This window comes from Olea europaea, unplaced genomic scaffold (genome assembly GCF_002742605.1).
Source record: "Olea europaea var. sylvestris unplaced genomic scaffold, O_europaea_v1 scaffold1075, whole genome shotgun sequence".
Lineage (NCBI taxonomy): Eukaryota > Viridiplantae > Streptophyta > Magnoliopsida > Lamiales > Oleaceae > Olea > Olea europaea.
The window spans coordinates 117,168-129,504 of NW_019228104.1; the positions used below are offsets into that span (position 1 = coordinate 117,168).

The 12,337-nt window shown below is 36.9% G+C and overlaps 1 protein-coding gene across 1 annotated transcript; it reads right to left on the reverse strand.

The window, feature by feature from the left end:
* Positions 1–4,975: 4,975 nt before the first annotated feature.
* LOC111373133 (photosystem I subunit O) lies at positions 4,976–6,886 on the reverse strand. The gene is made up of 4 exons (XM_022995615.1): positions 6,660–6,886; positions 5,755–5,827; positions 5,486–5,665; positions 4,976–5,194 (listed from the first exon to the last, which is right to left on the reverse strand). Exons 1-4 carry the CDS (start codon positions 6,763–6,765, stop codon positions 5,104–5,106), a joined length of 450 nt encoding a protein of 149 aa, XP_022851383.1. The 5' UTR covers positions 6,766–6,886; the 3' UTR covers positions 4,976–5,103.
* Between the last annotated feature and the right edge of the window lie 5,451 nt (positions 6,887–12,337).

A 12,337-nucleotide genomic window follows, 5' to 3' on the forward strand; every position in this document is an offset into this window, starting at 1 on the left:
TGTGAGGAAAAGGAGAAGTAAAGACGTGGCATACACGTGAGCAACTAACGTGGTCTTAGCTTGGTGCCCGTTTATGTACACAATTCCTCACATACGAGGAGATCCATACTGAATATTTTATTTGCATAGACCTATCATGTGAGAAGGTTGTACATTTGTACAACACATACAAAGGAAATAATTTTATGATATTATCCTTCTTCAGTACAAGTTGACACGAACTTTGTTACTTGACATATAGTATAGAGGGTCGAAACTATGTCATCTAGGTTTACAAGCAATGACTCAATAACTCTCTTTCAATAGGTAGAGAACTGGATTTTCCCTCTACCTTTTTATTTTATGATGAATATAAGGTCCACTAGTAGTAGTACTAGGATGTATATATAACACATTGAAGATTAATCTGAGACTTGACATTTATTTGTTGTACATCAATGCTACATAGACTACAATTCTTAATTTGACTATCACGTAGATTGCAAGTCTGCAATTTTACATGACGTATTGGAGATTTTTTAGTCAGATCAATAGTCTAGCCAATTTTTACACATTAAGATAAATTTAATCAAGTCTAGTAGAATGGGAATCCTAACCCGTGTTTGGGCTCCATTAATTTCAAGATTTATTTTTCTCTCTTCTTTTCAATTACTCATTCTCCAATAAAATAATATTATAAGTAAATTTAAAAATTTTCATTCTTTTTTATTCATGCATTCTTAAAAAATTTACTATTACAAAATGCAGTTTTTCCTCAAAACTAATTATAAGGGAGCTCAAACAGGGCCTTAGTATCTAAAGTTGAAAGAAAAGAAAATAGTGACTAACTCAAAAAAAGAAAAAAAAAGTTCAAGGACTAAAATGAAGTAGTGCTATAAGTTGGTTGCCTAATAGAAATTTTAACCATAAAAGAAAAAAGAAATTAAAATTAAAATTTGTATAAATTCATTGAATCGTCTAGAGTGCGCAATTACATTTGCTTCGACGTAAGATAAGGTCCATGGATTGGAAGAGGAGGAGGTCCAATTTTCCAAGTGAGTCCCCACCATTTTGGAATTTATATTTGTCTTGATTTTCAATTGCAAGTTGTAGGTTAATTGAATCCACGTAATCTCCGTAAAATGTGTTATTTAACCATCTTCAATATGGTGGCATGGCCCCATTACAAGTAACTTTAGAACACGAAAATGAGGACGAGTGACATGAATATTTTGATTTCAACTGTAATTCGATCATGAAATTTAAAATTTTCGACTAATATGTACAATCTTAATGAGTTTGGAGAATGAGCATACTTCAATGATTAAATTTATCATTTGTTTTTCATAAAAGTCGTGGGACGAATTTGAACAATATTTCTGGTTTTAAATACAAATAGTTTTTAGGTTCCCTCAAACTACAAAGATTTCAAACATTGAAAGTGAAAACACATATGGAAGTTTCTAATAATTGTATCTACTTTTTGACACATATTGTTTATGTGTTCTCTTGGGGGTCTAAAAATTTGGACCACCACCTAATGCTTAGGTGCCAAAAATTCAAAACCATGTCAATCAATAGTCTAGATTTTTCTTGTGTTACAAAAATGTGAACCTTTTTTTCATTCGAGAAAATTTGTGGTATTTTTGAATGATGTTGTAGTTTAAGACTATAAGTTGGCATCATTAATTTGATCAAAGATCAAAAGGTCGTGCTCATAAATAGAAGATAGTGAAGATTCAAAGTATGAAAGATACAGTTTTTCAGAGTGTCAAAAGACACAAAATGTGACCCTAGATTTCAAAGTCATGGCCGTCCATCTTAATCTGCATAGTTTCTTCCCAATAAATAAAAGACTCTCCCATCTTAAGAAATAGTAATTGACAAAAATACAAGCTTGATAATGTCTGCAAACACTTATTAGAGATTGAGAAAACACACAATATAATTTTAATGCATCCAAAAATGTCCTATGAGTGTCTAATCTAGTGCATTGGGAAATAAAGATGTTGGCTAGTATGTTTACACAATATCAACAATAATGATCAAACTAAAGTGATGATCACCTAATCATTCTCGATAAGTATAAATATAGATTGGTAAAAATTACATATAAAATATTACTCTACCCTAAAGATAAAAACTCTATCAAACTCTCTTTGCAAAACTATTTGACTCAAGTATGAGAATCTTAATGTGTTGTATCGCTACTATCTCAATGTGCGTTTAAAGAAAAATGTAAAAATTGTTTGTTAAAGTATTTCATTTTATGTGTATTAAGACATTTTTATGCAAGTAATCACAAGTATATTTATTAATCACAGAATGTTGGTTTAAACTTGGACCACGAAACAAGTATGGGGTGAAAAATTAAACTTTGTAAAGAATATGGAGATTGTAAGAAATTTCTTCGAAGTAGAGAAGGTAAATTTGTTAGGAAACTAATAATTGTCACTGCAAATGATACAACAGTACAATGCACAGAGCCATCAATCAATCAAAAGGTAGAATGAAAGAAAGTGACTTGTACAAACAGAGAAACTTGCTGGTTGTTGTTGGGCCCATTAACGGCTATAAAATATTTAGAGGGATTTCACTGCTGTGCTGTGTTAGGGGGGGAATCAATTTATTTCCATAAAACACCCACATCTTGATAATGCATGAGCCCCACTTGACGTGCCACCTCTTCAACATCCTCAGTGTGATTAAGCCCTGTGTGGTTCCCATTGAATAAAATTACATTACATTTAATTTTTTTCTTTCTTATTTTCAATCACACAATTTTTCATAAAATAATATTACACGTAAATCAAAATTTTTTTCTCTTTTTCAACAACTCATTTTTCTAAAAAATACCATTCCTCCCATTTTCAGGTAATGAGCATCAAACAGGGGCTAAGAGTTTTTTGATGAGAAATGCTTCTCACAGAAGCCTTATCGACCCCTCACTGTAGGGGTCGGTCTCACATTGAAAAAAAAAAAAATTAGGGTCCATGTGTGTGTATGTTCTGACAGGGGTCTGTACTTGTAGCACCTCTCTTTTTTTATTGCAAAGATAGAATTTGATTGAAAAGAAAACGAATTTCAAGAAATTGAATTGCCTAGAAATTATTTTATTGGAAATTGTCAATTATTTTATTTGATTGGTATAATTTTTCGCGTGAAAAATGTTAAAATAAAAGTATTTTTCGATATTCGTTTGACTTTATTTTACATAAAAATTATCAATTAAAGGGCTAGAATTTACTGGTATTGAGAATAAAATTTGTTTCTATTGCAAAAAATAAATAAAAAAATAAAAATAAAAAATTTAAGAAAATCATTTATCTTTTAGTGTTCGTTTGACTTTATTTTACATGAAAATTTTCAATTAAAGAAATTATTTTTTTTACAATTAGGGATAAAATATTTTTCCATTGCCAAAAATTAAAAAAATAAAAAAAAAATCTGCTAGCAACCTAGAAAATGGTTAGAATTCATTTTCCTCAATTTGGTGGAAAATGACTTAGGTGGCATCAAAATGGGAAAATAAATTTCCCAGACAAAACCTATCAAACATCCATTTTTGATTTAGAGTGGAAATCAAATTCCATTTTTCATGAAATTCATGTCTATCAAACATGGCCTAAGGGTCTTAAATTGATCAAGTCGAGTTGTTTGACTCACCTACTGTCGGACTCGTTTCGATTAATCACACGAGTCGGCTCTCTGAGTTGTTCGCAATTTTTTTTTTTTAGTTTGAGCAAAACACGAGTGGCAAGTACGTGATTGAATCGTACGATGGTGTTTGTAGTAGCCAATTCTAAATAATAATTTGTTTTTTAACTTCATAAAATTGGTCAAGATTTTTAATCATTTCATTGAATTAGCTTAAAAAAAAAAAAGAAAAAAAAAAGAAAAAAAGAAAAAAGGGGCTTCGTCCAGCTCAAAAGTTCACGCGAAAGCCAACTTTATACTTGAAACTTGAAAGTTAAGAATGGATAGACTCAGCTCAGAGCCTCAGATTGATAGCCCGACTACTTATATGTTATTATAATCAAAATAAGTTCGAGCCTTTGAGGGACTATGGAGGCCCATTTGGTAAACCCAATTGAAGTCTCAACCCACTGACAAACATACTTGAAAACATTCTTCATCTTCCATGCATGCCCAAGTTTATACAGTGTAACTCATTTTCTTCTTTATTCTTTGTTCATCATTAAATAACTTTCACTTAATATTGTATTAACTTAATTATTATCATCACAATTGTTAATTACATTAAAGCGGGTCAAACGTAAATTTGTTTTTCAAATGCAAGCTCTGATTATCAAATGAACATTTTAGCCCCTCTTCAAATCATACATAAATGGCATGTTGGTGAAATGGATTAGACAACCCTAAACAATGATTGAGAACAATAAAAAGCTAAAGAACCGTGCTACTTGAACGAATGCCTATTCAATTAGGGAGCGACGTGGCGCCCCCTGTTGGTCGAGTGTCTACCGTCCAATAGGGTCTAATCCTGCATTGTGGACAAACCATAGATGCACAAGATAATCATTAGATTTGAAGGTAATAATTTGTTATCTTTGATTAGCTTTTATGCTTAGCGAAACATGCTCTTTTAGTATTGAAATGATGATGAAGTGATTTTAATCTCTTTCACTTTTACTTTGCATCTTGGAACTTTTGTTGTCTTATTGATAATTTGTGGTGGAAAGAACATGCAAGTAAGCACGTATATAAGGTACTCATGTAGCTATGATGTGTACTAACCTCCGTTTGGTTATGATAATAATCAAATTAGTATCCGAATCTGATAGTTAAAAAGTGTGAATTTGAATTAAGAAATTTGTCCAAAAATTCAGACAGTTGAAGACCCCACAAATTGGTGACATAATTGATTTTCAACCAAATATCGAGATTAGACAAAAGCTAAAACAAACTCATCTAAACTTAAAAATATCGATATTTCTTTTAAATCGGCAGACGAGGGTTGAACAAACTAAGCAAGTTAACCATATAAGATGAAATATTATTAGCTTTTTGCTGAATTGAGTGAATATGGTAAGAAATAAAGTTTGAAAAAAAAAAGATTACAAGGTCATATCATACACATATTTGATACAGATGATATCCATTTTAAAAGTAATTCTCATTTCTTCCCTTGAAGCCAATTTGCCCAAAAGTAAGGGTGATGAACAGGCCCAAATGCCAACAGACCAACCACAACCTATTCAGTAAGAATGCATATCCAAGTAAGAAACATAAAATAAAGAATTCCCATAAAATCTCATTAACAAGTATGCTATGTATTTGATTTGATCATTTCATCCAAGTTAAGCTATCAGAGATGATAAACGCTTATTTATATCTGGTTATTAACACTCCCCTTACGAACAGGATGAAGGACTAATACGTATAATTTTCATATAGTGGCGACAAGACAAAAACCTAAAATCAGTATTTGAGAGAATGGTTCATCTTTTTATTTTTATTAGGGGTTATAGCATCTATTCCTCACCAGAATTGTGAAGTGAGGGCAGGAGGAGTGGGGAAGTGGGCGAGTTCTGTTCCAATGCTCTCAAAGAAAAGCCCTGTCAAACTTTTGCCACCGATAACCGGAACGCTGGATGGAGCAAGCCATCCAATCAATCCGAATCCGATCACATTCAGATCTGTTCGAAGCCAGTCTCTTTCAAAGCTTTACAAACAATAATATGTGTTCATTAGACAAGTAACAAGTTATGTGTATTACGAGTTAGTCTTAGTTCTTGGGGATCAGTCATTTACCATGTGAACTTTCCTCCTGAAGCTTGTGCTAGCCTTAGAGGATTCTTGGCAGTTACCGGAGATTTTAGAAATCCTGAAAAATAACATACAGATTATTAAAGAAAAAATGACGATTCTACATGAAATGTTCCTAGAGAAAAATGCATATTGTGAGAATATTTCTAAGGTCAGAGACAACAGCAATTTGACTTCATTAAATGATACAATTGTAAACCACTTACACGTTCCTCACTTGTAGGTGGTTTAGTTTCCATTAAAACCTATTACGTGCTCAATTATTTGAACGGGAGGTAGCATACATGAACACAAGACATATGCCTCATCTGATATCATGTTGAACCAGTTAATCTAAAAGCTTAAGCTATTAGATAAAGTTAGCTTAATATTTATTATCAGGTGGTCCAACATTGAGCTTACGAGGCCTACTTCAAACCAGTACAAGAAAGATTCATGATTACAAGATCTTGAATTCAAATTTTGACAAGTATTAGTTCTTTCTTCAATTTGATCAATTCGTGAAGCTTGAGATTTCATGGTTAGAGATTGAGATTCAGACTTTCCTTCAATTGTATAGGCAATAATTAATTACACTAATTCTTTGTTCCACATTATATAGGTTGTTTATTTTAGGGGGAAAAAAGCATAATCAAAATATATTCTTCATTCATCTAGCAGCAGTTTATCCAAAGTGATATCCATTAACCATTGTGACGCAACCAAACAAACAATTGAAGTATCAAAAGAACATTAATTTGAACAAGGAACTCAACCCAGGAAGATAGAAAATTTATGCAACTGAAAGAACGCCATCGTGAGCCATATATATCCCAACTGGAAAGGTAAAACACAGTAAACAGAAAGCAGAGTTTACCATTGTGGCATTTGATCAAACAAAATCTGGGTACCTGAGCTGAGGTTCAGTTTCTTCGAAGAGGACAAGTGAGATGGGGAAGAAAGAGAAGAAGTTCCCAAGCCAACAACAGTTGATGAAGTCGCCATGGTTGCAGCCATTGTTTTTGCTTCTGTGTGAGGCTGTGGCTGTGCGTGCGTTTTGTTGGGCAAAAATGGTGGTACGGTTCGGGTATTTGGCGATATGTGGTGGACGAAAGGATTGTGTAAGTAGCAGATCGGTCGCTAAGCAATACCATTTTGCCATGTGGATCTGTATGGATAAAATGGCGCTTATTCTTTGGATTGTTCGACTCAGCCACCTTTTTTTTTTTTTTTTTTTTTTTTTTTTAACGAGGTGTCCCAGCTTGCGCCAGACTATATCCTTGTCCCTGAACCTCCGGCCCCTCAGCAGCTCAGGGAGGTAAATCGCGGGATGCGCCCTTGTTGGTTCTCAGGTTCCCACACGACTTTTACTCCTTCCTCAAAGGGAGCCTTCCTCTATAGTGATTAATCCACCAATCATTCCTCCTTTATTGGATCAAAGGTTCCCACCAGGAATTGAACTCCCCACCCTTGGTTCCAGAGCCCCCCAATGTGATTGTTCCGCCAACTTGGATGTGCCCCGGGGGACATTCGACTCAGCCTCTTTGTTTGGGTTGGAGTGTTAAGGCTCGAACCGAAATCATAGTTTAGACTAATTACATGGGAATAATGGATGGACAATAGCCTCCAAACTGGCACCAGTTTGTTTAGACTAATGCTACTCAAATAGGAGCTTTTGAAAAGAAAGCTCCCGTGACGGGAAATGAGGCGACACCATCTTAGCCCCCGATCTGAAATTCAAATTTTAGATCAAGGGCTGACCTCAACCTGATGAAGGGACTTGTCCCAATTCCTGTTTGAGTAGCAGGGCCCATTTGATTATATCCGGTGTAGACGGGTTCTTTGCGGCAAATGAAGACAACGTACAATGAGAAATTTCCATATGAAGGATTTATGGCTTCGGTTGTCAAATGTAGAGAATTGTGTATATGTTAAGAGAAATCGAGAAAAAAATAATTGTATGCACTTAGATTTTGAAAAGGTTTCCTATTGGGTGACCTCGATTATTATGTATTAATACTTGAGAAGATACCATTAGTGGAATGAAAACATTGACAAGTTGAGCTACAACACCAGACTCAAGTAAATTATCATATTGCCCTCCTACGCTTCTTGAAATTTCAACACAACCGTTTGCCATATTCAAACTAACACCACCGCTGACCTCGAACCACTACAGTGGCACTTATCCCGGCTAACACCTTTATAGGCCAGGAAACTCCTTCCTTACATTTTTTCTGCCACTCGTATTCCCTTTTCCATTACTCTGCATTCACGTTATACTTATTTAATATTTCTATATTTATTTGATGTGTGATTTTACTAGTTGTATGTCCAACAAAATAATGACTCAACCGAACACCGAAATCTTAACATGGAAATACTTGTCTGCCTTTTAAATAGATTAAAATTGTTCATTTGAGTTTCATGAGTTGTAATAGTATACATTTTTATCAAATTTATAGATCAAAAGTAATTTTAAATAGTCGTTTTAAGTGATGGTGTCAAAAATAGTCTTTAAAATTATTCAATAATACGATAATAATTATTCTCAATTATGATCAAAATATAATATATTTATTTTAATTTTTTTTTTAAATTTTTTCATTTTTTGCTATATCGCTTTCATGTAAAAGTTGACAAAATTTTCCTCGGGAATTTTGAAAACTTACAAGCTTATAAAATCAGCCTAACTTTGTCCAACAATTCCATCAACCCTGAAACTGCAAATTAAATTAAGGGATAATTGCAGTTGTGTTATCAAAACCTTCGAAACTTTTGCAGCTTATACCTTATTCTTTCATTTGTTGCAGTCTCTTTTTACTTATGAGCAATTGAAGGACATATGTGTTGACCCCAAAAGGTGCGCCAACAGATGCCGGTCTCACCCGCGCTTGCGTGGCGAATGTCCAACACGCTAAGACACGTGGACGGTCTAAACGAACGGTTCAAAAGGGCGTGCGAGTAGCCCAACGACGCGGGACGGTGACGTTCGGGATCCGACGGGTTGTTCGTAATCCGATTTTACAATAATTACCAACCGGTGCTCGCAAATGTATATGCAGAAATGTATAGACTCGATTAGTGTAGTGCAAGTAAATGGAGAGAGTTGAGTAAAATGTAGTTTTTAGTATTGATTCTTGCATTAGCCCTTTGACATTATACAATAGGGGTATTTATAGTGATACATATGGAATGGGGACCCTTGGATGAAGTGGCACGTGGCCTCATCTCCTTGGTTTAAACGTCTATTCTTAGGCATGAGATTTGACTTGCTAGCTTACGGCGCATTTATTGCTTGTGCAGGGCCTCCATGCTAGTGACAAAACTTGACCTTTATGCTTATGACAGACATTCCATCAATCATTCGAATAAGATCCGTGCAGGCGATCTCTTGGGAGAAGTGACCATGGAGGATGTTTCCTTGTGGTTGAGGCTCGCGCATCAACTTCGAGGCTTCGTCCATTTGAGGACCTCAGCTACAACCAAAGGCTTCCACGCCTCGGGCCATGGATCTCGGTTAGAAGCAGTTCGGATATAACCCACCTCGGCAATATGGGCCACCTCGGCAGGAATGCCACGTGGATCAGGATGAGTGGGCCACTGGCCCAGGTGGATAGGACAGGTGTGACAACACGCAACAATATGGATGTCCATTATTTAATCCAAAAAAACGACATTGACCATGTTTTAATCAATATTTAAAAGGATAAAATAATAACTTTGTACTTTTCACATAAAATATTTTTAGGAAAAAAAAAGAGATAAGGAAATAAAAGAAAAGAAAAGGATTTTTTTTTCTTCCCCAAGTCATCCCCATCCCCAACCAAACCAAATCCACACCACCCATAGTCACCACCTGCCATTGCGACCGCCATCTCAAACCGTAGCCACCACTGTAACATACTATTGGTGGAGAAATTAATTGAACAAATGCAAGGAAAAAATGTATTAACAGCAGCCAAAACGACATATGAATGCTTTTGCAACAAGTATTCAATATGTACCATGGCAAACAAAGATGTGCACTTCAATGACCAAGTCAAATAAAGAGTTGCATTACTTTGAATCGTTGGTTTTGAACTCGACTTGACCTGTCTGATCCCATGTCATAGACTCGTCTTTCTCTTTAAACGTATCAATTAAAATTTAGCCTTGGATATCTGATGTAACAAGAAGGTCATACACTATCACCCGCATATATCCCATATCTCAACATATCTTTTTCTTGATAAAAAGAAAAAAAAAAGGGAGTAATATATGGACACTAATTCAATCAAGTCTACTGTCAAGGCTCAGTGTTAGAGCACAGAAAAAGCCAACAATAGCACAATAATTTAGACCCCAACAAAATTCCACCGACTTTGTCTTCTATGTACTTTGTCGCTGCTTGCACAGTCATTTCTTGTGTAGAATATGTTTTTAAATAGTAAATTTTTGAAGAATATATGGTCAAAAAGTGAGAAAAATATTTAAATTTATTTGGAAAATATTTTATTATAAAAATGTGTGATTAAAAATAAGTACGAGAAAAAAAAAGTTTTGACAGAATGGTTATTGATGGTGACATTTTACAATATCCCCGATCAGTATATCCCGAGGACTAATTTTGGTAAAGTTGTAAATCCATCTGTGGCGTCCTCGAGCATGTTCGTCCTCGAGACACAAGGCCCGACCACATCTCCATGACGCTTCGCATATTGCAAACATGTGTCCTCGGGCATAGTCCTCGGGAATGTGCTCCTCCTTACTGCTGACGATTGTTCACCCTTTAGAATTCCTACGCAATTAGGAATCTTAACTCCCACAAGAGTCCTATCTCACGCATAATTCTGGAATTCGACCAACTTCTTAACCATTCAGGACTCCAACAGATGAGGACATCCAGCTAGTTGAGTCCAATTAGGAGAATGTCACTTACTACTATAAATACAGAACCTTGAACCATTATTCAGGTACGTTTTACATTGTTCTTCAGCACATAGCCTCACGCATATATTTCCCTTTCTGACTTAAGCATCGGAGGGGCGACGAGAACACACCTCGTTGCCTTTGTTTCAGGTATCGGAAGATCACGTTCGTGCTCATCATCAGTCATCAAGCTCGGAAAATCTACAGGTACGATTTTTGGTAGCATCATTGGCGCCGTCTGTGGGAAGCGCTACCAAAAGCCATGGTAAACACGCGATCAGGTCTTCCGCCCGCAAGCTCATCCGCTCCAAACCAACCCCCTCCTGAGGATATCCCTGTTCCTCAAGAGGAATCATCAGAAGTGTCAGAGCCCCAGCCGGCAGTCGTCACTACTGGAGCCTTTGAAGAGCTCAGGCAACAGGTCGCCACACTGACTCAGCTGCTAAGTCAAAGAAATTCGCATCCATCACCCACACCGGCACCCCAGGGGGGTTTTATAACTGATGCTCGAGCTCGAGCTCATGTCCCTGACAATGGCGGAGCAGGGGCCTCGGGTATACCATGTGACCTCGGCCTCGAGATCAGTGACCATGGAGTCCGGGGAACTCGCTAGGATTATTCAAGAAGGAATTGCGGCGGGCCTACTTCAGGGCAATAAAGGGACGACAAGATTCAGTCCTAATACTCCATTTACTCCCGAGATATTAACATTCCCCTTGCCGGACAGATTTAAGTATCCTAGGATCAAAGAGTATGATGGGACCACCGATCCAATCAATCATCTGAACATATACATGGACGTCATGAATTTACAGGTCGCACCAGATCAGGTGATGTGCAAGGCCTTCCCGCAAACCTTGACGAATGCCGCTAGGGATTGGTTCTCAACCTTAGAGTCCAACTCCATAGCCTCATTCTCGGATTTGGCGGACAAGTTCTCCGCTTTCTTCGCATGCAGCAAACGCATCAGGAAGACAGCGGCTTCCCTCATGCAACTTAGACAGGGGCAAAATGAGACCTTACGTGACTTCATGACCAGGTTCAACAAGGAAAGACTTCAGATTCCCGACCTACACATAACTGCAGCGGTTTCTGCCCTCACATATGCCATAAAGTGTGAGGCCTTCAGGATGTCTTTATCCAAAACTCCGCCAAAGACAGTGACCGAGCTTCTTACCCGAGCCGAGAAGTACATAAATATGGAGGAAACACTGAACCCGAGAAAGGTTGGACCATCCCATGACAAGATGGAGCATAAAAGACAGCATGACCTGAACCCTCGTGAAGAACAGCATCGGAAAAAATAGAGACGGGAGTTTCCCCCGATGCCGTTCATGCGTTTAAATACGTCAAAGACCAATATATTGATGGAGATCAAGGATATGAAGGAACTGAAATGGCCTGTCAGAATGAGGTCACCACCCGAATCCAGGGACATGAACAAGTACTGTGAGTTCCATCGGGATCACGGGCATACCACGGAGAACTGTAAGGCCCTGCAACGGGAGATTGAAGCCCTTATTAAAAGAGGACTCCTGAGCTCATACGTCGGTAATGACAAACGCCCGAGGAATGATCGTGGCAGGGAAAAAGACCCTGAGGCAAAAAGGGATGGTCAACCCACTGCTGGAACCATCAATATCATCATTGGAGGTATTGCCTCGGGAGGAGACTCCAA